This window comes from Aptenodytes forsteri, unplaced genomic scaffold (assembly GCF_000699145.1).
Source record: "Aptenodytes forsteri isolate BGI_AS27 unplaced genomic scaffold, ASM69914v1 Scaffold5, whole genome shotgun sequence".
Lineage (NCBI taxonomy): Eukaryota > Metazoa > Chordata > Aves > Sphenisciformes > Spheniscidae > Aptenodytes > Aptenodytes forsteri.
In genome coordinates this window covers 1856375-1883870 of record NW_008795672.1, presented here as the reverse complement: position 1 = coordinate 1883870, position 27496 = coordinate 1856375, and the positions used below count along the sequence as shown (strand labels likewise).

At 35.1% G+C, this 27496-nt stretch overlaps 1 protein-coding gene across 1 annotated transcript in view; it reads left to right on the top strand.

The window, feature by feature from the left end:
- USP34 (ubiquitin specific peptidase 34) overlaps positions 1-27496 on the top strand; it is a 124490-nt gene that overhangs the window by 63024 nt on the left and 33970 nt on the right. The window contains exons 32-49 of the mRNA XM_019472921.1: positions 58-144; positions 2398-2598; positions 3954-4036; positions 5472-5512; positions 6492-6618; positions 7709-7859; positions 9119-9223; positions 10380-10435; positions 10536-10656; positions 14274-14457; positions 19538-19701; positions 21034-21099; positions 23454-23600; positions 23690-23746; positions 23845-23922; positions 24669-24763; positions 25757-25929; positions 26522-26675. Coding sequence (XP_019328466.1) covers positions 58-144; positions 2398-2598; positions 3954-4036; positions 5472-5512; positions 6492-6618; positions 7709-7859; positions 9119-9223; positions 10380-10435; positions 10536-10656; positions 14274-14457; positions 19538-19701; positions 21034-21099; positions 23454-23600; positions 23690-23746; positions 23845-23922; positions 24669-24763; positions 25757-25929; positions 26522-26675 — 2090 coding nt within the window. The remainder of the gene's footprint in view (positions 1-57; positions 145-2397; positions 2599-3953; positions 4037-5471; positions 5513-6491; positions 6619-7708; positions 7860-9118; positions 9224-10379; positions 10436-10535; positions 10657-14273; positions 14458-19537; positions 19702-21033; positions 21100-23453; positions 23601-23689; positions 23747-23844; positions 23923-24668; positions 24764-25756; positions 25930-26521; positions 26676-27496) is intronic.

Sequence of the window (27496 nt, the reverse complement as noted above, 5' to 3'; positions counted from 1 at the left end):
TAGTGATATGTCTGTATTTGCTTTTTCTCTCACATTGGTGTCATAATATACTTACAGTTTGTTGCTGCTGGAGGGCTCCAACAGTTACTAGAAATTTTCAATTCCGGAATCTTAGAGCCTAAAGAACAGGAATCATGGACTGTGGTAGGTGTTTATTCACCCTTTTTCTCCAGAATACCATAGCTGTCATTTGTAAAGACTTTCATTACTTTCAGCCTTCGTTACGGTTACTTTTCTGTAATAAGTGAAATAAATGAATTCTATAATTGAAACCACCAGAGTCTATGCAATAGCGTCTTTTTCTTGAATATTTTATATTCCTGGAAGAATTTATTTTGTTTAAAAAAAAAACTTTATACTTCTGCTTTTTTTATATTTTAAAACCACCCTTTGTATTTTTGGTTTAATTTTTTGTCCAGTCTTAAAAAATCCTAGTTTGTAGAACATAAAATTGTAGGTCATGGGGACATCTTAGAGAAACAAACGATCTGGGTTCCATCTTTAGGAATGATTGCAAGTGCATTGATAATACTGTTGCGTATCACACTTTTTTAAAAAGTCAAAAATTTGCCAAATAAGAAGGGGGTACTTCATTTTTGCCTTTTTTCTGCTTGTTTTAGGGAAGGTTGTTATTTGGAAATTTTTATTATAGTCTGTTTTAAAAGCAGTAATCTGTTAATTATCTTCCCCTCTGAAGAGGCCAAGAAATATCATTTCCCCTTGTTGGCATTGAGACAAAAGTGGTAGCATTGTGGCTGCAGTGTTAATAAAGACATTTTTCAGTAATGAACATTATTATTAGTTGTTTTTATAGAATGTCTTTTTTCATCATTATTCTATTATTAGTTTGAGCTAAATTCACATCATAATGAAAACTTTTTTTATTAGAGTTAATTTTTCTCTTTTATTTTCAATTCTGTGGCATTTGATTAAAAAAAAAAAATTTAAATATCCCAAACTGAGTCATACATACATAAAAAGAAGTAAGTGAACAAGCGTAGACATGTATGTATAAAACTGATGACAGTTACTGAAATGTTAAAAAGAAGGCAGGTACGCTTTTTATTAAAAGTTTGGTAGTTTTTAACTGATTTTGATGTATTTGTTCTAAAATTATTTCAATATTAGAAACAATGTCCTTCTCAGCAGTAATCTGTTAATTATCTTCCCCTCTGAAGAGGCCAAGAAATATCATTTCCCCTTGTTGGCATTGAGACAAAAGTGGTAGCATTGTGGCTGCAGTGTTAATAAAGACATTTTTCAGTAATGAACATTATTATTAGTTGTTTTTATAGAATGTCTTTTTTCATCATTATTCTATTATTAGTTTGAGCTAAATTCACATCATAATGAAAACTTTTTTTATTAGAGTTAATTTTTCTCTTTTATTTTCAATTCTGTGGCATTTGATTAAAAAAAAAAAATTTAAATATCCCAAACTGAGTCATACATACATAAAAAGAAGTAAGTGAACAAGCGTAGACATGTATGTATAAAACTGATGACAGTTACTGAAATGTTAAAAAGAAGGCAGGTACGCTTTTTATTAAAAGTTTGGTAGTTTTTAACTGATTTTGATGTATTTGTTCTAAAATTATTTCAATATTAGAAACAAGTTGTCCTTCTCTCTATTCAGTATATAAACAAAAGTTTGTATGATTGCTTTTATTGGTCTGTCCAGAAAACATGCACAGCACTGCAAAAATAGTAACAGATTCTGCAATTAAGTGCCTTAGTACGGAGTCCTGACTTACACGTGTATAGGTGCTAGGCAGCAGACCTACTTCATGTGTTGCTGTGACATGGTGCTCTGTTTTTGTTAATTTTACTCTCATAATGCACCTTCTGCTGGTGGAGCTGAGCAGGTGCTATGTTTGGCCATAGCCACACAGCTGAGAGCCGTGAAAATTGATCTCAAGAGTTACTAAATGGATCAGTGGTTTTCATCTAACAAGAGATGTTACAATACAAAATGGCATTTTTAAACTAGTATGTATTGTCTCTGCATGGTTAAATATATTCAGCTTGAAAACACTTATGTATGCCATACTTTATACCCTGTGCTATAGCTAAATACAATGCAGGAAAGGCTCTTAACTGTTGAGCTTAACTCCTGTACTATTTCCTCTGTGTTATTTCATGCACTGAATAATAGAATGTCTTGATCGCACCTGTTAATAGGACTAGATCATGAAAATGTTTTCATTCTAAGAAGTAGCTTTTTTTTAATACCCCTTCCTCTTTAGTGTCTATTCTGGTGAGGTTTTGCCAGTGGGTTCTAGCTGTTTATCCTTTACACCTTACTTAAGCTTTTCATTTCAAATTCCGTAGTAGGCGTAGAATTGTTTGTAAAATAAATCCCTGAAAAAATAAAATTCATTTTCTTCTTATTCACAGTGGCAGCTAGACTGTCTTGCTTGCTTGCTGAAGCTGATATGCCAGTTTGCAGTTGATCCTTCAGATCTGGATTTAGCTTACCATGATGTCTTTGCCTGGTCTGGTGTAGCGGAGAGTCACAGAAAAAGAACATGGCCAGGCAAATCAAGGAAGACTGCAAGTGACCACGCGAAGGGCCTTCATATACCTCGTTTAACAGAGGTAAGAGATAAACAGTGTGTCCGTTTTGTGAACTTCAGAAAAAAGACTCCTTTGTTGAGTGACGCCTTTATCTTGGTAATAAAGTAGTGTAGTGGAAAAGTTACTAATACTAATCTATCTCCTACATGTTATTCTCCTCTAAAAAGTATTTTAATTGCTTTAAACCTGACAGTTGTAAAAGCTGGAACTGAAAGGTTTTTTGGTGATTGGTGAGCACATGTATTGGGAATTCAGAATTCCAGTGCTTTATCCCTATTTCTCAGATTTTGATTTCCAAATTAATTGCTCCTTTTTTTATGGTAACCTGTTATATGGGCTGTCCTCATCCTCACTAAATCCATTTTAGATTCCGTAGTAAACACTAAAATAACTTACTCTACTAAGGATATCTGAGTGAGTGTATGGTAAACTTGCCTAAACCTGTAAACCTTCCTACCAGATTCCTGCATGCTAATTTCCTAATGTAGACCAAGCTAATGTAGTATTTTGGCATCAGAGCTACGTTCGCTGTAAATCGATTGCTCTTGGGCACAGGGCCAGCTGTGATTGCCAGAAAGTGTAGATTTGAACTGTGAGCTGGAGCCAAACTTCCCATTTGTCATTGTTATACATGGAAAGACCTTAACTGTTCTACAAGTATTAGGTATTTTTGACAAAACAGATCCCTAAATTGCCAAAGCAACTATGATACGGAGAAATTATCGAATGTATTACATTTTTCAACGTTGGCTGTGTGTAGATGCTGCTACCAGTTTCTAGAACTGGTTTTAAATTTTTAATTGTCGTTGGTGAATATTTTTGATTGCAGTGGATTTGCTATCTAAATATTTTAAAAGACTTTCTTCAGACCTTGATTTGAAAAGTCTGTGTAGCCTGTCAGAGGTTCTCTAAAGATGAACAATTTAAGTGAATGTATAGTCAATAAAATGTGTTGATCACAGATGAGCGAAATTTACATATCCAACCTCATCCTCAACCCTGTCTCCTCAAGCCTAAGATTTTTAGAAGGAAGTGAATAGTCTATGCTTTTAAAAAAAATACTGTGTTTTTACTAAAAGGATTGAATAAATGGTTGATTTTTCTATTCAGTTAAATTGTCTGTCTTAGAGAAATAGAATGAAATTTTAGCATCAGAATGAAATTTTAGCATCTTACTCAAAGGAACACAGGATTTTAATAAAAAAACAATGTAAGTTTTAACTATGGAGGTGCTATGATTTGTCTTTTGCTCTTCCTCCCTCTACACAGGTGGGTTTGTTTTAGATTCACACAGTGTGTATAATTTAAAAACAGATCAAAAAGCTTGTTGTTATATTAACTGTTTTTTTTTTTTCTTTTGACTTCAATTTTTAAAGGTGTTTCTTGTACTTGTCCAGGGAACCAGTTTGATTCAGCGACTTATGTCAGTTGCTTATACATATGACAACTTGGCACCTAGGTACAATATCTTTTTATTTTTGTAATAAAGCTAATCAAGTGTGCACATTTTCATCGCTGCTTTAAATAAAGTAAATAGCTCTTTCAGTTGTAGTCCCCATTAACACCCGTATCAGAAATTTAAGTCTATAGGCATTAGACTTGCTTTTCTTAGTCACCTCTTCTGGTAGTTATCCTACCCTTATAGGAGGAGTGAGAGAGAGGAGAGTGGCGAGAACTCTCAATGGTCAGGGTGTAAGACATGGAGCAACAAAATACATGTGGTATGCTCTCATAAATTCTCTTGCCAAAACTATTTCTTTGTTCTGTCTGTAGCAATTAGCATTCTCAATTTCAAGGCAGTGTAAAGGAGAAATTAAAATAAATTCACTTTTAAGCTGCTTAGTCATCTGTCGGTTTTGACTTATTTTTCCCATCCTAATAACATTAGCTTATTACTGCTGAAACTACCCTTACTGTTTTAGTGAGTGTGCGTGTACTGAAGGCAAAATTTTACCTTCAGAAACGGGCTATTAGAGATTTTTGTCCTTTTTGCCTTTTGTCCTGAGAAAAGCAATTCTGTGTAAGACTGCATCGTGACAGAGTCGGACTGATGGTGGGGAGGTCAGGTTTTTTGCTACATTTGGTGTTGTAGAATTACTTGATTGCAAATAATGGATAGTGTGTTTTACCATATTTTCGAAGGCAAAATTTTACCTTCAGAAACGGGCTATTAGAGATTTTTGTCCTTTTTGCCTTTTGTCCTGAGAAAAGCAATTCTGTGTAAGACTGCATCGTGACAGAGTCGGACTGATGGTGGGGAGGTCAGGTTTTTTGCTACATTTGGTGTTGTAGAATTACTTGATTGCAAATAATGGATAGTGTTTTTTACCATATTTTTAAAAGATCGTTAAGGACATTCAGAGCATTTCCAGTCAAGTCTGCAAGTGTGCCTAACTTTAACCTCTGGTTGAGTTGCAGGAATAATTTTGAATATATACAATATGTTTTTGGTTTCATAACCTTTTATTGCAATTTATAAAAATTTAAGTAAATAAATACAAACATTTAAAATTTGTCTAAAGTTTGCAAATGTTTGTTCAAAGTGCGGTTCTCTATGAAGAACACTAGCTTTCTTCTGTATGGGTCAGTTCTTAGTTCCGTTTTACGTCTTCTCTTTTTTTGGATAAAATAAAGAGGTTGTGGGTATTTTTTCTGGACTTTCTGTCTTGTAGTCAGTAAAGCTTTAAGGGGGTGACTTGAAGTTTTTCATATCATAGTTTTATTATTGTTTTTTATTTTGAATACTGCAAGAAATTAATCCTTTTAAGATTAAAATTTTAGTTTTCTTAGTGGGTACTTAAGAGTAACTGTGTTGTTACTTGAGTGTATTTTTAAGTGATAATCTGTTACGTTCTGTGATAAAGTTCACATGGCTTTATCTTCTTCCTGTTCAGGGTGTTGAAAGCTCAGTCTGATCACAGATCAAGACATGAAGGTTAGTGCTGCAAAACGGCTGTATGTTACGAACTAATAGTAATGAAAACATATTGAAGATAACAAATCACGTGTTTGTTTTATTCCACCATTAGAATGCTATAAAATTGTGTTCCTTGGTAGTGTTAGGGCTGTTATAATCTAGGTGGGAATACACAGAGAGGCTTTCCTTCTCTGGAAATTGTTTTATATGAATTGAAATTTCGTACTGTAGCTATGCCTTCATGTCCAGAAGAGCTGTTTGTGGTAGGAGAACCAGCTGTATTCTTATCTTCCAAAGAGCAGCCTATATAACACCATAATAGAGTCACCAATGGTCACCTTTATTCTGGTTTACAGAAATCATTCTGGGCCCAGAATTCCTTGGAGCTCCCCCATCTATCCCTCTTGTGGAGGTTTCTTAGAAAAGGTCTAAATGACCTGTGTCAGATTAAGTCTGTATCAAAGTAATTGTCAAAAGTGCAGCACAGGCGTGCATAAATATAGGTATGTCCTCCTAGGCTTATACGTTGCCTTCAGTTTTTCCACTTTTTTCTCCCCTGTGGATGTTAATGTCTACGAACTCAAATTCTCAGTAAAGGCCACGTATCACCTACTGACGTCTTACTGTTAGCTGTTAAGAAGAAAGGAACAGATACACTAGATAGTCTGGGAAAATGTTCATGTTAAGATATGATGCAACCCATTAGCAAAGTACCAGCTCACTGCTTAAGAAGTAGAGATGCCAGAAAGGATTGTGCCCCAGATTGGTAATACTTCAAGTAACCTGATTTCATTGTCATCAGTAGTACAATGGCCAGTATTTAGTAAGCATATTGGTAAGATTCTGAGTTTAGGTAGTATCTTACGTGCCAGTAAGGATTTAGTCTTGTACGTTAGTATGACTGAAATAAATGTCGTATGTGGTAGAACCATGCAGCTCTTCAACCTAAAAAGCCTCTTCTCTTAGTTACAGCATGATTTACCTTATTTCCTTTCAGTCACTCATTATTCAATGTGGCTCTTGGTGAGTTGGGCTCACTGCTGTTCCTTGGTGAAATCCAGTCTGGCAGACAGCGATCATTTGCAAGACTGGCTAAAGAAACTTACCCTTCTTATTCCAGAGGTATGTTAAAGGAGAAGCTAGTGCATTACTAATTAGTGCATAATGTGGAACAAGATTGACTTCAGTTTCAAGCTTCCATTAAATTCAAAACATGTTGTTTCCTGCTAAGAGTAGGCAGGATCTGACTCAGTTACTTGCAATCCCCTTTAAGAAATAATCATTTGTAGTTAAAATACCATGTAAGATGGCACATTTGTAGTTGATTGCAAACCAGTTTATAAACGCTTGTCTTTGATCTTGGCTTCTGTTGGAAGGTAATTTTTTCATTGTAATTTGTTGAAATTTCTGGGTGATGCCCTTTAACGTAGATTAAATATATTTCCCCCATTATATTATTTTTTCAGCTATACTTCTTGTCACAAAATGAGGTGAATGACAATATAAAAATGTTCGTCGTTACCGAATCTTTGCTTAGCCTGAAGTAATTTTTTCTGATGTAAGAAAAACTTGAAAATTGCATAAAGATATGCATGGTAGAAGATTTTTGTATTTACTAGTGATTGCTTAAAGGTGCAATATGGACATGATGTGATAGTTGTTATCTGTTGCTTTATTACTCAACCACAGAAAAAGCTTACATGCTGACTCCTTTTAAAAACCCTGGAAAAAAAGAAAGACTGCAGACTTCCAAAGCTGGATTAGAGATAGTCTGTGGATATTTTTCTTAAGAAAAGAATAAAAGAAAGAAGAAAATAAGTCTTCTAGTGAAATTAAAGAAATTAACCATATAGTTAGGAATGAGTAAGTGTAGGTTCCAGCATCACATAGATTTCCCTAATTTGCCCAGATGTGATATTTCTATTTTAGTAACTGGCTGTAATCTTTACTGTAGCAAATATGTAACTCAAGTGACAAGGGGCACAGACAAATCAGCTTTTTTGTTAGAACAGTATCTTTTGCGTTTTTCTGTAAGTAATTTAAACATACGTTATTTGTAATATCTGTTTTTAGAAAGACATATTCTACCTTGATAACCTGATAGGTGTTATGAGAGGAACTTAATTATGTACATATGAAAAAAAAGTCAACAAAAGAAAAAAATCTTCTAAATAATGTCTGTAATAATTTCATTCTTTTATTTTTCATAAATACCGCCGTTCGCCATGAGTCTTGCAATGGTTTATACAAGTTATCTCTCTCTGGTCTGGATGGGGGAGACTCAATTAATCGATCCTTTCTGCTGCTGGCTGCATCAACGTTATTAAAATTTCTCCCTGATGCTCAAGCTCTGAAACCGATCCGGGTAAGAATTTAAGAAATTACAAGACTTTATCAAAGATCTATTTAAACTTAGTTTTGTTAATATAAAAAGAAAAAACGATAGCACATATTATCATTATGTCTGACATACTGTTTCTGATACACTGAGATATTAAAACTTATGGTTTAGATGCTTCCAGAAACTTCACAAAAGTAGTTAAAGCTGTGACACTACAGTGATTTAGAGCTTGCCTGTGCTTGGAAAAATGCAGAATAGCACTTAGGAAGTGCTCTTGTTCTGGAATTTTAGTGTCCACATAACACACCGTTAGGGAATAACAGTTGTGTTTTCAATATATGCCTCGATTTCCCTTTTAAATGTAGGTAAGTCCATAAATAAATCAGTACGGTTTCTTACATGTATATAGGTACTCTCTGTTGTTGTGGCTGAATGTTATTGTTCCCCAGTCAATTGCTGCTGTTTTTCTGTTGGAGTATTATTGTCCTCACAGCTCTACTAAATAGAAGAGATTCTGTGGATGCTGTCAAAGCTACTTCAGGAGGAGTTCTCACTGTTAATGTATGCAGGTTAATAGAGATGGTTTGAACTAACCTGGATATGATTTTGCCTGAAGTCAGTTAGGGATTGTAGACCTAGCAGTGCATATCAGGGGAGGCTGTGCTGACTTCAGCTGATGTAGCTAGATCTGAAGGAGAGCACTTGTATGGACTTGCATAGCAGTGAAGTGTGAACCTGGATTTTGGGTCTGTCAGGCAGTTATTCTTGTGAACCCTGTGTGGCATTTGATTTCAGGTGAGAGTGGTTCATTCAGTTTAAGTCTGCTTTCATTTTAAACTCTGTTGATACTTAAAAAAAAAAAAAAGTTAAAACAATCTACAGAAGATTTTGCATTTGACTCATTTTCAGAAGAGTATAAAATTAGAATTGTACTAACTAATGTTGAATTCAGCCAAAGTTTCTCATGTTTTGTCTAGTCTAATACTGAACATTTTTGCAATTTGCAGTGGGTAGGATGGAGTCAATACTATTCTAATTTTTTTTTTTAAGGGTCTGGCAGATCATCCTGACGATCTTTCAAGAAAATTAATAAATATTACAGAAGAAAAATAGAACATGCACTGTTACCATTGTAAAATACACTGTTCTCGTACTTGGCTTATCTTAAGTAGGGGCTTGAAGAAAGTAGTATTCTTATAACAGTTACTGTGTTCACTACGTTTTTTTAATACACAGTTATTTTGTCTGATGTACTTCAGAACAAAAGCAATTTCTTTTCACAGATAGAGGATTATGAAGAAGAAACAGTTCTGCGACCAGGTTGTAAGGAGTATTTTTGGCTGCTGTGCAAACTGATTGATAACATACATGTCAAAGATGCAAGTCAGGTAGGTTTTGCTTTGCATTCATATGAATGTTTGCTTTTTTAAGTTTGGGTATTCAGACCACTTTTACTTCAGTATAAGACATTTTTACTTAAGATACGGTGAACTGTTGCGAACAGCTCTTGGATCTTGCCCATCTCCCAGATTTCCCTACTCTCTGATGTGTATTTAGTAGTTCTTGGCCAAAGGAAGCTTCAGATACTGAACCTGTAGAGTCAAGAAGGGGGAATGGGTGTAATACACAAAGAGGGTGAACTTAGGTGAAGGTAACAGACATTGGGAATACTGTAATTATCTGTGAGATTCACTGTTGATAATTTCGATGCGGTCGAAGGAGGAGGTAATCAAGTATTTGACTAAAGCTGAAAGAGGAAAAAAATTCAGTTAACAGCCACTTAGCACAGATTAGAAAACTTACTCACAACTTTTGAAACATTGCTAAAGGGTTAAAGTTACCTTTTGGGCAAACTCTGCAACTGCTTGTGCTGGCTGGTGGCCCTACATAAATCCCTCTAGTTCATTCTCAGTGTTGTGGCAGGAGTATGGGAAAGGAAGGAAGATAAAGGCTTAATCCTAGTTTCTCCAGCATGGAAAAGTCTTGTCCTCTCCTGACTCTGGATGTTCCCAGTAGAGGCAAAAATTTTGCTCCCCCACCCCATTCCTCTGCCCAAGGAAGTTTCCTTCCATTTCTGTTTTATTAATTGAATCTCTTAGCTAGGCTACAGTTCTGCCTAATTCTTCTGCATCTTGCCCAAGCAAAAAATGCTAATGGGACTTTTCAACCTTCTGGACAAACTGTGTGTTCTTGTGAGAAATAACAATTAAACACTTCTCTTTAAAATAGTATTATTCCTTTTTTTTCGGTATGGTAGAGATAGTATATTTGTGGGATCTGGAACTGAAAGAATAAATGTTACTTCATTTGAACTGTACAGCATTGATTTTAAAAAACAGTTTCATCACATTTATAAAAATGTATTAAAATGTTGTTGCAAGTATGTTTGAAAGATGAGTTTTAATTGTCCCTGGTTTTCTGTGTGCAATAACAAAATTTCATCCAAAAGCATAACCATAGTTTCAGACTAGGCTTTATAAATTGTAATTCATGAGGTACATAATTAGTTTCCATTTATATTTCATTTTCTTTACTTTTAATCAGACGACACTGCTTGATTTAGATGCACTAGCAAGACATCTTGCTGACTGCATTCGGAGGTAAGGTTTGCTAACAGTAATTTCACTTGTAAGTTGCATTATATTTATTGTTAGTGGGACAGAGTTTTAACATTTCTTTTGTATATATGTGTATATGTAGCAGAGAAATCCTTGACCATCAAGATGGTAATATAGAAGATGATGGACTTACAGGACTACTTCGTCTTGCAACAAGTGTTATTAAGCACAAACCACCCTTTAAATTTTCTCGTGAAGGCCAGGTAAGAAAAGTACACTGAAAGACCGCGAAGAGATGAAAATAGTGTCATCTTTTGTTACTATACTTTCTTCATTTCACCTTTTTTCCACCATTTTGATTGCAGGGCTCAATATATGAGTGTATATCATATTTCTAGCCTTAGGATGATGGATAAAACCACACATACCATTCCTTTATAAACCATAGCACATACAGTCCCCTCCCTTTCTACCTATATTTAATTTTGGGATAGAGTTCTTACATCCTAGAAATTTTATTTATTTTCATTTATTATCTTTAAATGTTTTTAGTGTTGATCAACATTAACTGATTTAAGTCATTAACAACAGCTGCTTTTTGACCATATACTGGGACAGTTATGATCTAAAAGTAGCTTTTAAACTCTCCATCCATCTCTCTGTCCAGTGGCAGACACCTGTTACAGGAATATTACATTCCACCTGTGCTTGTAAGATGGAAGAGTGGCTAGGCAGGGGAAGTTGCTAAAAAATTTCTCCTTTGTGTTTCGGGGCCACATTGTCTAAAAAAAGAAAAAAAAGTGCTGTAAAAGCTGTTGTAAAAGCTGACTTAAACTGATGTTTTCACCTGGTGTAAAAGCTGGTTTCAGCTGATGTTTTTTTCTATATACTGTGCTGATCTTACGATTGGACTTTCAGTGAGGTTTCACCAGGGAAATAGTCCCCTGTATCCAATTATGTTGTATATATCCTGTCTGTTTACTCTGTCTGTTATCATAAAATGGCCCTGAAGGTAATTTTACTGTCCAAAAGTTTTAATAGTGTCCACATTGTGCACTACCTACCATAAAGTTACACTGCTGACAGCATTTTAAAAGACTGCTACTATGTAAGTCTCCTGGAATAAGTGTATTTTAAGTAGGGAGAGCTTGCAGATTAAATTAAAGCCAGAATTAAATTCACAGAGCACGGTGTGGAGGATGATGTAGAAATTAAAACAGAAGAGGTATGCAAAGATCAGATCTATGTAGCTTTGATATATGAAAAGTATAAGAAGAAAACAAAAGGGAAGCTGAAGTAGAGAGGAGTGATACTATACAGAATCCTAAAGTACGTTGCATATATCACAGGGAGATCAGAAATTTGATTTGAAAAATGGATGAATTGACAACAAACTTCTCAAAAAGAATTTGGCTTTACTGAGAGGCTAGGACTTAGTACATTTTCTGAGACTAAGTCATGATCTAGTATTAATTTTTTTAATTCTATCTGCAATTAAGAACACTTATTAACTGTACATTATGAAGTGCATTAGTGAAGTTTTGTATTGTGTTCATACGTAATAGGACAGGATTGTGAAACCACATGCTTTCCTCTGAGCAAAGGCTGGTGAAAAAATATCCAGGAAAATACACTGGCAAATACCGAAGATAGTTTAGACTTGGCCAGAGGGTTCTGATGCTCTGCTGTGCCTTTTCTGCCCTACAGATTCCTTCTCTTACTAAGTAAACAAAATTATTGTTCGGCAAATATTGTCAAACTTTAATGGTCACATTTGTGGCAACAGTGGATACTCGATCTACCTTCTTTGATGTCTTTTATAGATAATCACTGCCTACCTTATTCTACACTAAATGGATAAAAATAAATTTTTAACATATACTGGCTAGCACATCTTCACTAGAAAGGTATATCTTAAGGCCATTTTGATGGTAGAGAGACATATTTTTAACAAGATTGGCGTTTTGCATTTAGCCTCTGAGCGAAATCATCTATAGCGTTCTTTGTCTTCCCTGCTCCAACGTGTTGGAGCACTTCAATCAGCACAAATACAAGATTGAGAATGTTAATCAGAAAAAGATAGATCCAGATCTCTGAAGTTACTGCTTTTCTAGTCTGGGACACCTTATGGTGCTGATGTGTTAAAACACCTGTTTGAAAAAGGCTGCAGCACAGCACTAGGCTGCAGCTGGAGGCACAGTCTAAAACTCCACTTAGTAGATGCAGCTGGTCTGATGATGAGCTGTAATATCTACACCTGACGGGTATGGTTAGGAATGAAAAAGAATTGGACTGCTGCCCCACAAGCACTCCTGAGACAGACTAACTACCAAGAAACCAGGTATCTATCTATTTTTTATTTTATGCATTTTCTTTCTCCAAAGTACGGAGAAATCTGGTAGAACTTTGTTCAGCTATATTGGCCAGGAGAAGACCTCTCCATAATATTCCTATAAACATAAGACCCTGGTTGTAAGATTTTTATATTAAAACTATAGGAATTTCCCTGCATACTGGAACAAGGCTTTTCATGGTGATTTTGGTGTGTACTCTGCAGAAGGCCATTTTTTGAAATACTTAGAATTTAGTTAGATTTTACAGCAGAGCCTGCCTTTTAACGTTAAAAGGCTTCTTAACTGAATATACCTGAATGGGGAAATTCAGGAAGAACATTTTTTTTTTTTAATGACAGTGTAGAAATTGTAGAATGAAGTATAATAGCTGGATTGGTAGCCTATGCTCTACAAATGGGGGAAGAATTCTGTCCCTAAAAAAAATTCAAGAAGATATCTTTGGGGAAAAAAAGCAATCAAAATTATGCAGAGGATTTATTGTCTGATTATGTAGACAACTAAAATGATACACTACTAATATGATTTAATGATTAAATACAGTTTGTTAAGATTGCAGACATTTTGGAGAAGCAGTGAAGTGTAGGCTATGGGTCATGTCATCAGCCCTAGACATAAAGTATGCACATGAGTTGCTGGTTGTTTAAGGAAATCTGTTGAAATACTGATTTATAAATTCTGCTCAATTTCTTCTTTCACAGTCTCTCATACCACTTAAATGACTAATTAGTAATGTTCACTTCGTAGCTGAAAGGTGGAGGAAAGCCTTTTCACCATTCTGCACTTCTTTGAAGGTGTTGTAGTTGTGGAAGAGTATGACCACCTGTTCTTACACACACACTGATACAGATCATCTTTTTTTTTTTTTTTTTGTTATCCTTTTAATATTTTACTTTTGGTTTAATTTTATTGAATTAAATTGGCTACATAGAAAGAAGGTACTGAAGTTTAGACAGATCCATCTCATTTTTTTAATGTATTAATCTGGGATGGTAAAGATAAATAACTGTGTGTAATACGTATTTATCATCCAAAGGTAACCTGACTTGGTACAGCTATGCTTTGTGCCTTTTATAGTTCAGTTAATATTCCAAACATGAAACAATACAAAAATACACTTACAGTGCCTAAGTGTTTTAAGATTAAGTAGTGATTCATAAAACTCAGACGAGTAGAGTGATTAAGGTTATGTGCTGTCTTTCACTAGGAGAAACTAGTCTTAAAGTTACTAAAAATACATGTGTGTGGTTTGTCAAATTAAATTATCAATGATGAATCAAGCATAATTTGTCATTGTTTTTCAGTGGACATGTTTCTCTTTAGGCTATAATATGGTTACAGTGCACTTTATGTAGTATAAAGTAAGTTGTTAAAATTCGTAATTCAGAACTTGTGTACAAGTCAGAAAGTTCTGTGAATGATCGAGGTCTAGAAAGTCTATAGACTTTTCTAGAAGATTGTTATACATGACTGTTGTCTTTTAAGAATGTGTTCAAACTGCTAAATCTGCTGATTGAACTGTTTTACAGGAGTTTCTGAGAGACATCTTCAATCTTCTGTTCTTGCTGCCAAGTTTGAAAGATAGACAACAGCCAAAATGCAAGTCTCATTCTTCAAGGGCTGCTGCTTATGACTTGTTGGTAGAAATGGTAAAGGGGTCCGTGGAAAACTACAGGCTGCTCCACAATTGGGTTATGGCACAACATATGCAGTGTAAGAACCTTTATTCATAGATAGCTTTTGAGTATTTTGTGGAAAACTAGTCCATTTGCATTTTCTGTTCGTTTTAGTTTTGTTTTGGATTTTCAGATTTATGAAGTTCAGTAAAGAAAATGGGAGTGTACTGGTAAAATGGACTCCCATTCTGAAGACTGCGTGTTTATGATGGGGATGGCTAGCCACCATTGTGAACAGTACTGAATCACGGAGTTTCCATTTCCTCCTGAAATACATCAGAAGTGTCTGCATTTAATGACTTTCAAAAAATAATGATCTGATAATGCATAGGTAGAAACAGGGAAATGTGAAGGTGACGCAGAATATTTTTAGACTTAAACTGAGTAGTCCCACTTTCCAAAAGTAGTAATGAAGTAAGACATTGTTGCCACTAGCACTGCTCTTAAAGTTCTGCTTTGTAGCTCTACTACGTATCCACCATCACTTACGGTAGTGTCACACAGCAGGTATAGGCATCTTTTGCTCACCTAGCAAATGAGTGGATTTAATCCCATGTATAATTTTCAGATCATCTGTTCTTAAATATGGGTTATTTAAAGTACATGGTCCTGTTAAACAGCACCGACACATAAATAACATTGTTAGAGTGCATTTTACATGTTTCATTGGCTTGTGCTGGATTTTAATTTCTGTTTTCCCATTCTAACATGAAGAAACATGGTATGTTTATACGTAAACCACGGTATATAAACCCCACTGAGGTACTGTAGATGCATTGGCTATTAACAGCACTGTCACGTTTTCAGAGTCTCTAATATCTTTGTAGTTGACTTCAGTCTGTACCCAGATGTCTGCATACAGTGCTAATACAATTTTGTTATGCATCTTGGCTTTCATGCTTCCTGTGTTTTGGAAACTTAATTCCTATGTATAATATGTAAATTACCAAAATTTGAAGTTAGTTAATATTTTATCTTTTGATTTGCAAATTCTCATTATGCATTTTTAGCTTGATAGATTTCCTTTCACATGCCCAGTTTAAATTCCTGTAACCTGAGGATCTGTAATTTATTATAATCTATGGAATTGATTTAGTGCCTTGCAATTCAGGAAGTGACAGAGAAATCTGATCGTAATAATGTTTTGTGTTCTGTACTCACATGCCTGGGGCCTTCTAAAAAGCCTCCAAAGTCTCCTATGTTCAGGGAAAATATTATGAAGAATATGTTTTATGAAAATGTCTGATATTTCTGTTTGCTGCGAGTACATCTTCGGCTGCTGAGGCTCTCTCTCTTTGTCCGGGTGCGATCATTCATTTTTTACAGTTAGTATTTTTCTCACTCCAAATCCCAGTAATGCCTAGGTGCTGAGGTTTTCCATAACACTTAACCGAAGTTGTTACTTTCTTCCAAATACTCTTCTCTAGGTTGGTTGTTCCTTCCTGAGTTCTCCAGAGCGATCTGCTCTGTGCTCCTGCTCCGTACTCAGTGTATCTCTGTTTCATGAATGTTAATTTTATTACAACTGACAGAGTGCCATTGTCTCTTTCTGGTGCGCAACTGACACACGACTTCCGATACCTCATTTGTTTAAAGTCATCTAATTGCATTGATGTGATCCACAGATTCTTAAAACTGGATTTTTTTCCACTTCGCTTATCTCTGTAATCTCTTTTAAAAAATCTTAGTCTTAGGCCTGTCTCTCCGTTCTTCTTAGGCGAAACATTAAGGAAAATATTACAGATTTCCATCCTGTCCTTGGTTTTAATGTTTTAGTTTTGTGGTTCATTGGAGAAATTTTCGATCCTGCCACTTGCACAGTTGTCCTCTAGTCTCACCAATTGCTGTCTCTGTTATTCTACCATTTTTTCTCACACTCCTAACTGATTGAAGCTAGGATGCTCTTAAGAGATGGCTTTAATTTAATGCAGCAAAAGAAAGTAAAATTTTAAAAAAGAAAATATCTTATTAAAGGATATCTAGTATATTTTCCTTGGGACAAAAAAAAAGTAGGGTTCTAATTAAAAATGATGTTACTAAGACTCTGTTCTGGCAGTCCTATTAAAATGTACAACTGTATACTGTTCTTCAGACTTCTACTAGTATGAATAATGTAAAGTAGTTGTAGTAAAGTTTTAACTGCAGCAGCATTTTTCTTTAAAGTGTCCACTAACGTAGCTCCCTTCATTGAGGGATGGAAGAAGAGAATGACTTGCGTGCTTTTTTCTACTTCACAGATACAGTGTTTTTAACTGAAGACATAGGGATGCCTTCATGCATTTTCAGCAAATGATACCGTAGGAAATGAACTGCTAAGTAGCTGATGTCAGCTGACTTTTCTCCTCGCTTTTCTCAACAGGGAGGGCTAACAATTAATGCAGACTCTGATCTTACTGAAGAGGGGTTTTAGATACCCTCTGTTGTTCATAAAATTTCTTGCAGTGTTTTGGAGTTTTGCTTTCTTTAAAGACCAAGCCTAATAAAAACATTCAGTTCAAAGGAGGGAAACAAGACCAGCTGCTTTGCTTTCCGGGAAGTTTAAGATAGTGTCTGATGTTGTGTTTGGAGCAGAAGCATGATCAGAAGGTGGAATATAGAGAAATGCATGGCCATTTGAAGAGGAAGAAATTCAGTTTTAGTTTGCTTAAAATAGAATGTGAATATTGCAAGTTTGGTTACAGGTTTCCCTAGCTCTTCCTGAGAAGAGGCTGATTTCTGTAATGACAGTGAGCAATAAAGATGATAGGCATAAATGAGGCTCAAATTTACCTTTCTAGTTAAGATTCATATGGAAGAAGGAAAGCTATTATTATGAAAATGAAGACAGTCGCTTAAAAATCCCAGGGTGGAGAAAACAGGCTCTTCCTGAGAAATTCCTTGTCAAATTTCTGAAAGCCCTTTGTCAGATTGAAATAGGAGGAAGATACTCCCAACTGTTCTCATGAAGTATAAAGAAGTCTTCTGACTTCTTTGTAGTTACAACTTGATGAGCTATAAGCAGAGTGATAGATGCTGAGTCCTTACATCAGAGCAGGTGAATTAAGATGTTGCAATTTAAGGATTTCGGTTAAGGAAGGGAATGTTCTTCTGCCATGCTAATTACTCTCTTTAGGAGGTTAAACATGGAGGAGAGCTTTGTTTCAACTGGCTAATTAGCCCAATGTAACCAGGTAACATGAGGTCACGCCACTGAGATTTGTTGAAACAGGAGAATTAAAACTCTTTCCTTCCCTACTTGAAGCTGCAGGGCTAATAGTTGTTTTGATGCCAATGCCAAAAGTAAGATTACAATTATTTATTGTGCAACAGAACGTCTTGCGGGTCTGGTCTCTGAAGATGTAAGGATCTATTCAGAGGATGCCAAATAGTTTCCTGAATTTAGAGCTGGTAGTATGAATTGAGAAGAATCCTTAATGAGCCTTTAATCTTTGACAAAAAAATTAAGGATTTAAAATTTAAATCTTGAACCCACATAGCTTTTGTGGATTGTAAAATAAATCCAGACTACTTTTTTGCTTTTCTTCTATATATCTGAACATATACTTCAAGAGAGGTGCTGAATTATTTGTAGGACACTCTACCTTTTTGGAGAATGATATCCTTGGGGATGAACAGCAAAGCTAGAGGCATTGCAAGTTTTTGTGCCAAACTTCTTGCATACCAAGGAAGATAGGCTGCAGTGAATTTCTTTGGACACTGGATTAGTTCCTCTGTAATTTAGTGCTTGTGTCATCTAGTTGCCTCTGCAGCTCAAATGATTAATTCCCCTTTCCATTCTCCTGTGTGGGATGCTAGAAAGAGAAGCCTGTCAGTGTCTAGAAGCAGTACTAATCACTTACAAATGGTTTGCCTAGTCTGGTTACCATCTTCTTGACTGGCAGATGAGGAGAACTTTCCCATTCTTCCGATTTCTTGGCAGCCATATCCGAACAAGGCTTATTCAGAAGAGTCTGTCAGACTTGCCGAGCTTGTCTAGTGCCATGCTGTGTAAGAAATAGATTGCTACATCTGGTATGAAATATAGAGGAATAGAAAACTTACAGGAAAAGAAAATGTCTTTTCAGTCTGATTCTCTAGGCAATTCACTTCTTGCTTACCCCTATTTTTCTTGTAGATTGCAGATTCTTTTGGTGTATATATAGCTTTGAAGTGCAAGGAAAACCATTCTTTCTCTTCCTGTAAAAACTGTTCCCAAGTTTATTCAAGCTTGTGTATAGCCAAGCACTTTATTTCACTGCACTTTTGTGTCTTTTCTCTGATAAGCATCTATCCGTCTTTTGTACTGGTCAAAAAGATCTTTTGCTAGCCTGGCATCCATTGTAGTAGATGTGATTCTGAATCGAGCTTCTCTTCTGAAAAGAAAGGTCTCGCTTCATGTGTGGTTATCTCTGATACCAAATCTGTGTTTTGTTATGTGAAGGGAAGGCTCCCTAACTTGAGTCTCTGGGTGCAGAGACTGCTTTGCTTTCTTTCAGTGTGACAAAGGGGTGCATGGGAATGGGTAGTAGCAATTATGAGCAATTTTTGTGCTGGGGGAATGACTGGTATACGTTTGGGAGCCTGTAAGTGTTATGTTATCGGTTTTAAGTGTGTTCTCGGTGGTTTAGGCAGCGCAAGTGTTGTGAGAGAGCTGTGGTTGGCTTGTATTATTAAAAAACCCCTACCTTTATTATGTATTAAAAAAAAAAATGCATAGCAGCCAATGTTTAGAATTTATGGATGCTCTTGATGATGAAAACATTATGTGGTTTTACCAAACTTTAGTTTAAAAGTAGAGGCTGGAAGACCGTTACTATGTGTAATACTACCACTAGAATAAGCGTAAGAGATGATGCTTGCCATGAATAGTGCTTTGGAGAGCACAGCAAATCACTCGCAGCCCAAAGCAGTGTGGCGTCTAGAATGGCTTGCCGCTGTACCAAGTGATTTTCCTGATGTACCTATAGGACATTTTCTTAAAGGGCAGGTACAGTCTGGCTCATGTCTGTAAATGTAGAATGCATAAACAGGATGCATTTTATTAATGTAAGCATAATGCTTTTAATTGTATTTATGTCTTATTGAACTGTACTTTGAATTGATTTTTTTTCTGCACGTGTGATTCATATTTTTTCCAGCTTCCCATGCACCTTACAAGTGGGATTATTGGCCACATGATGATGTTCGCGCTGAATGTAGATTTGTGGGTCTAACTAATCTTGGAGCAACATGTTACTTGGCATCCACTATTCAGCAACTGTACATGATACCAGAGGCCAGACAAGCAATCTTTACTGCAAAGGTATGCTTTGGGTTGTTGTGTGGATTGTGTGGATTTTCATGGAAGTCTAGATTTAGAATCGGTGCAAATGCTGATAAAGTATAGACTTACTTTTAAGACTGACTTCTGGATAAAGAATATTTCTTCAGGACTTTAGTTTGCTTTTTGTTCAGTTGGATTCTTTTGCTGATGTCTAAAGTGAAGATTTTTTTTTTAAAATGCGTTTGTAATGTAGTAGGTTCTTAAGGTGGCATTGTAATAAAACGTGTTCTCAAACTCATATTTCTGTTGCTATCAACTAGATTTATTCAAGTTTGGGTTTATGTGAATTGTCTGTTGTTTCTTAACTCCTAATCTGTCATTTTGTTAGAATAAATGTCATTCTTCTTGAATGTTTATAAAGTCCCAGAGCATGCATCTTATGCTACCAGAAGTACAGCAAGTCCTGTAAATTATTATACATTGGTTAACTTCCAGAAATACAATATTATTACTTCTAGCTATTTATTGTAAAAGAGAAAACTTCGTTTTGGTCCCTAACATCAACAGGGCATATATAATGTGTGAAACACCCTAATTGGCAGGGACCTCATCATTTTTTGTTATCATTAAGTTATTGGTAGTTGTCACTTAATTCATCTAGAATTAGCCATTTATAAATAAAATTGAAAAATAATATAAAAGAGGGAAGCTGCTGGTCTGCACGTGAAATGCATTGTGTAGAAGGTCGACCACAACATCTATGAATTGAAAAAAAAAATGTGTGAAACACCCTAATTGGCAGGGACCTCATCATTTTTTGTTATCATTAAGTTATTGGTAGTTGTCACTTAATTCATCTAGAATTAGCCATTTATAAATAAAATTGAAAAATAATATAAAAGAGGGAAGCTGCTGGTCTGCACGTGAAATGCATTGTGTAGAAGGTCGACCACAACATCTATGAATTGAAAAAAAATATAAAAGAGGGAAGCTGCTGGTCTGCACGTGAAATGCATTGTGTAGAAGGTACCACAACATATCTATGAATTGAAAAAAAATATTCCTAAATTACTATAGTAGGCTTTTGTAATACCTTCCCAAAACCTCCAGCTGCAGTAAATTTTTAGAAAATAGAGTTACTTTTTGACTTAGGTTTAAGGTTGACATGCCAAAAAAAGGAGTAGGTAGTGCTTTATATATAAGTGTAAAATAGTGTACTGTGTGTTCTTGTACACAATCAGTTTTCTTAATTGTCCGTAATAAAGTGGTTGGTTTTTTTATTTAGAAAGATGATTGTTTCATCTTTCTAAGGGCTGTTTTTGGAAAGTTATAAGCAAAAAGATAAAGTCTTCTTTTATCAATTTCTTTTAGTATTCGGAAGATATGAAACACAAGACCACTCTACTAGAACTCCAGAAAATGTTTACATACTTAATGGTAGGTGCGAAAGAGGATATTTTATAAAGTATCCTATTTTCCTAAAAAAAAAAAAAGAAAAAAGCAAGAAAAATGTAGTTACCATTCTATGTGTAAATTCTTGGCAGCTTAAGTCCATTGTGCCTAAGTTTTGTAAATGAGTGTCTTAACTGAAACAGTTTTTACCCACTTTAAAGCTGTTATTCAGCAAATCAGTTAAGCAAACATTGGCATAATAGTTTTCACGAAGAGGCAGTGTAAATCCTAATCTAAGATAGGCTTTAATATTGGGCACCGACTATAATGAGCAAGTAGCAGCTCTCAAACGTTAATGATTGTCTACTGTGTTCTTAAAAAAAATGTTTGTGAAGTGAATATATGGGAACATCAGGCTCAGGTGCCACAGTCTGAGCATCTTTCACTTATATAAACCTTTTACTCCCAGCACATCAGTGCTTAGGTGAACACAGGATGTTTACCATAACTATGGGACTTCAGTTATGAGTGAGTTTCAAGTATGAAAATCTAGTCTGCTTTTTAATTACAGTCGTGATGTAGCTGGGTATCAGGGCTGTGCCCTGTGTGGACACCCTGTGCACTTACATTGCTAAATTTCTGAGTGGTCCAGGAGCTCCCTGGCCAGGCATCTCCTTGGATGCAGTAATAGAGCGGCTTGAGACAATGGACCAATTTGAAACTGGGAAATTGACTGTACCTTCCCAATGAAGTATTCGATTGTTACAGGAGCCCTCCCAGTAGGAATCTGGGACAGTTCTACTATTGCCTCTGCTGTGTCTAGACCAGTTTCCAAATTGATTTTTGTAAATGATCGATAAAAACTGTTTCTGCAGAAATGACTGCATAGGACAGTCTTTTGTATGGATTTAAGATATTTAAGAGATACTTTGTACGTAGTTAAGGTGAATCAATAGTAATGAATTATACAGATGCAGGGGAGGTCACATAGGACTTTTACCAGCTGGATTATAAGAATGTAGCAAAATGGTGATTTGAGGAGTCTCTCCAGGTCTAACTGAAGCTACCACTGCAAGGACCGTAGCAACAGACTTCCATCACCACCAAACACCAACTGGCTGTCCCGTTAGGATGTTTTGGAGCACCATGCCAAGATCCCAATAAATTATTTCTTCATTTTAACAAACACTCTGCCATGAGTGTCTGTCCAACACCATTGTCACTCATTCTGTTTCACATGGACCTTGATGTAAAGGGCTTCGAGCTTGATTCTTCGTTTAATCATGAAACAATTTGTTTGTCCCAGTTTCCCTGGTGATAAAATAAAATACTATTTTTGTTCATTGCATTTTCCTTGCTCCAATATTTTAAAGGTTAATGTGTTGAAATAAAGCATTAAAAAGCAATTAAAAATTTTGAAGTTCCAGAACCAAGCAAAATTGAGGTAGTTCACAGGTGTTCACGGTTCTTAAAATAGTGAAACATTTCTGAAATAATGAAAAAAGAAAACTGTGAGGAGAGCTGAGTCTTTTTGTTCTTGGCACTGGCTTTTGTGAAAGAAATTCATACCCACTTTGAAGACAAATAGAGGAAAGGAATTTAGGCATGTAGTGCCTGCCATGAATAATAGAAAAAAATAAATCTAGGTATTTACATAAGCATAAAATAATATAGGAACATAAAATCATACGAAGATTTACCATTGTTAAAGTCTTGAAGAAAGGCTTTATTCCAAAAAAGGTAATATTTACAGGAAGCACTGTCTTGCCACACATCCTTAAAAGAAAATAGTATGTATATCATTGTTTAGAAGAACAAAGTTCCTTCTACTGTAAATAAGTTCTGCATTCCCAGTGTGCAAGGCAGTGTATTCTAAAGAATTGCTTTCTACTGCAAATTCTTTTCTCTGACCGAACACATGCAGTTGAGAACTAGATGATACAGTTTTACACCATAGAGAAGTCTGAATGAGAATTAAGCAGTTGTCAAGATTTAAGTCAGTAATGTCCAGAAATACATAAATACAGGCTGATATTCCTCATACCATATTTTGTATCTGCAGAAACTGGATGTGTCACATCTTCAGCCAAGTTCTTGTATTTTAATGATTCATTTAACTAAATATTTATTAAATATAATGTAATAATATTTTACGAGTGATATTTTAATAACGAATATCATAATAATGATAATCAGTTAGTTTAGAACTGCTTCACATTTCTTCAGAAGCATTTAAGCACTTAAACAGCTTTGTTGCCTAATAGGCATATGGAGATATTGTATCCAAAAGTATGTCATTTTTTAAATAGACGTTTGTATATGTATGTTTGGTATATCTGTGTCACTTCAAAATATAAGGATTTGCGTTGATTTGTTTTGCTTGATTTTCTTACCTAAAGGAAAGTGAATGTAAGGCATACAATCCAAGGCCTTTCTGTAAAACCTATACCATGGATAAGCAGCCACTGAACACTGGAGAGCAGAAAGATATGACTGAATTCTTCACTGACCTCATAACAAAAATAGAAGAAATGTCTCCAGAACTGGTGAGTTATTAAGAGGGAGCAAAAGGGGAGCTTGAAAACTTATGGATTTGCTCAAATTTCCTTGACAGAATTTATTCATTCATTCACAGAAAAATACAGTGAAAAGTTTGTTTGGAGGTGTTATCACAAACAATGTTGTTTCTTTGGTAAGTATTCTTTCCCTATCCTTATCTTTCCAAGATTTTTTTTTTAACCTCTCAAAACAGTTATTTCATTGCTTTTCTCTTTCATTGCTGTGATTTAGGACTGTGAGCATGTAAGTCAGACTGCTGAAGAGTTCTATACAGTAAGATGCCAGGTGGCAGATATGAAGAATATTTATGTAAGTAATGCCAGGCTGAGACGTGTACCATAGATCACAATTACAAATGGGTGCGGTCAAGTATAAAAGACCGTACCATACGCTGTTGAATATGTTGATGCTTTCTGTATCTGTACTCTCGTTTTGCTGTATTTCTAGGTTGATATTACTACGTAATTTGGTCGAATTTTTTCATCTTTTCAATGCAACATGCTATCAGCTGGTGCCATTTGGAGTTGACTAAAGACTATGTTATAGTCAGTAATCACTTACTCCCTCCTGTGTTTTGAAAAATGCTACGGCCGTGTTTTATATGAGAGAATTGTAAATGTCAAAAGACTTTATGTATACACGTACTATTGCTTCTTAAGTTAGTTTAAAACTTAGACCAAAATTATTTTAGGCTTTCGAGTTTTTTAAACAACTATTAATCCCCACACTGGGAATTTGAATTTAAAGCACTTGAATTCTTTGCGACAGCTTGGAATATTGAGTACTATTTTTCTCAATTGGTTCCTTAATTTTGTGTTTGAGTTAGGAACTGGTTTTTCTGTAACAATGTCAAACTCTTCTCTTAGTTCAGTTGCATGCTCTTTTTGCAAACATTCTGGTGCCTTTGACCACCTTTATTTCATAACTTACGGAAATGTTAATTAAACTTACTGTAAGATTGAGAGAGAGGGATTTGTAAAGCACACCATGTAAGCACAAGATACAAATATCTAAGATAAACCTAAGTTCCTTCTTTTTTTGCTTATTATGTGTAGGAATCTCTTGATGAAGTAACTATTAAAGATACCTTGGAAGGTGACAACATGTATACATGTTCTCATTGTGGGAAGAAAGTGCGGGCTGAAAAAAGGTATTGTTAAGAATAAATAAACATTTCTAATGTTTCTTTTTAATAAATTACTGAAATTACTATTTGAATCAGGGTAATCCTTTAGATGAAACGGGACTGTGGTTTCATTCAGTTCGCTACTGTGTGGGCCTATGAGGTTGTGGTCCTTGTGCAAATGAGCACATAACTAAGAAATCTAATTTCCAAAACATAGAATATTAGGTACCTTAGAAAAAGATCATCTAGACAGCAAAATGTGCATGACCTTTTTTAATGTAAATAAAAAGAAATTTTTAATTAGTACCTTTTGAAATCTGTTGTTTTTCCCATTTTTAAAAGATCAAATTCTTTCAGTTTTTGTTCAGTACTTGCGTTATTCATTATGCAGGATAATTGCTTAGGTTTCATACATAGCCCCAAATTTCTTAATTAACATTGGTAGTTTTAAAAATGTTTCCGTATTTTAAGTAGTCTGCTAATAAAGAGAAAGCTACAAAAAAATTTTGTATTGTCTTTATATTGCAACTAACAAATTTCTTTGTTAGAGATGAAAAACCTCACAGTTGTTTTTGTAGCTGTTATAAATGACGTGGGTGAAAGAGTAACCTACTTTAAAACCATTAATGTGAAGTTTATGAGATTTAATACAAGATACGTTCTGTATTGAAACTTGTCAGTTACAAGATAGTAGCTCCGTCTAATGAGGAGATTTGCATTGTTAAATTCGTTCCTGACTCATTTTACGATACCATTCTAGAAAACTGTCATTTGTACCGTATGAACAAATTTGATGTTTCTTCCAAGACACGATGATAGGCTAAATGGAATTGTTCAGTAGGCTAAATTTGACCTTTCTGCTGCCAGTTAGACTGCCCTGCTCTAGGGCATTATGATAGCTGAATTTTATGTTTATGTGACTTAGCAACAGATTTCCAATTTTATGTTAAAATCTTGGTGAAAATACAATTCTACCTACTAAGCTTTTGTAAATCGTGATTATTTCTAATCCTTCAGGGCATGTTTTAAGAAACTACCTCGTATCTTAAGCTTCAACACAATGAGATACACATTTAATATGGTAACCATGATGAAGGAGAAAGTCAATACGCATTTTTCATTCCCCTTACGTTTGGATATGACACCTTACACTGAAGATTTCCTCATGGGAAAAAATGACAGAAAAGAAGGTATGCCTCATAAAATGTATTCAACAGGCTTTGTCTCTTTCATCTGCATACCACTTTCTGTATGCATAATGTATGCAAACAATTAGTGATTTTCTTTTTAAGAAAATAAAATCAAACATACGTTTTAATCAACCTATATTCCCAAAGTCACGTATGTTATTTAATATGAGAAAACCAGCCAATTATTTTTCTTTTCATATAATGTTCAATTTGAATTATTCTTAAATTGGTTTTTAAAGTATGAGAGAAATTACCAATAGTTACATACAGTTTATCATTGGCCTGTTTTGATTTTGCAGGGTAATACGTGAACTTCAGCAAATGGCTGACTAACTGTCATCATAAATAAGATGTGCTAACTTGGAATAACTTAGTTATTAGTCCTGATCTCTTCACTAGTGATGCTTTGCAAAAAAAGCTGTAGCTTTCACAAGAGTTGGGATCTGTGCTCCTTGTTCTGGGTATGGAGTTTCTGGCTGTCGTCATTGTGGAGTGCTGAAAAGAAATTTAAGTGCAGCTACAGGAAATGTGTAATACTGAAGTTCAGTTTTTTAGGAAATAACTGATTAAATATTGTATTAAACTACTTCAGGTTTTAAGGAAGATGGTGAATATTTGAAAGAAACTGAAAGTTACGAATATGATCTGATAGGCGTAACGGTTCATACAGGAACAGCAGATGGTGGACATTACTACAGTTTTATCAGAGATATAGTCAATCCCCACGCTTACAAAAACAACAAATGGTGAGTTAAGCAAAACAAAATTTTATAATTCCTTATGTTTAAATAACCAAAACTTGTTGACTTTGTCAGATGCAGTTATATAGGAGATATGTGCTGTAGGTTCCCCTCAGAAGCACAAGATGTAGGAATTTGATAGGTCTAAGTACATTAATTTATCAGTTTGTTTGTTGTAGCTGAAATAGTTGTGGAGTGCCTTGGACACAGGGGCAGCAGGAGAATGCCATGCTAGCCTCACATTACAGCCAATGCTTGTTGCTTGGCCTGAATATCAATGACTCTTATTTTATCTGTAGAAATGAATAGTAAGATTTAATAGATTGTCCTTCACAAAATCTGGTTGTTACCTTTGACGAGCACACAGCTACATTTATGATTGTGGAATTCGGTCCTTTTCATTGTGTCCATTTTCAGCGAAACAACAATTTGAATTTTTCTTCACTTTAAACTCGTTGCATCCTGTGTGGCAGAAATGATGTTGTAATACCTAGGTTATCTAAATCTGTACTTACTGTGCTTTTTATATGTGGAATTGTTTTCACATTTGATTTTAAAGTTTATCTGGCTGATGATCTTTTCCTATTGGCCAGCTCCTCCTAGATGCAATTTACAGTGATGTACTGGAATATTTGACAGCATTTATTTTTCTAGCCCTTCTTTTCAAAGATTAAAAAAAGAGACAGGATCTTCTTACACATAAGTGATAGATAGATGAATAAATGCTATGCACTATTTTCTTTTTTAAATAATATTTTTTCTTTTTTTTTCTTTTTTTAACTATGACATCCCATTTCTAATTTGGAAACTTCTGCATACATTGGGCA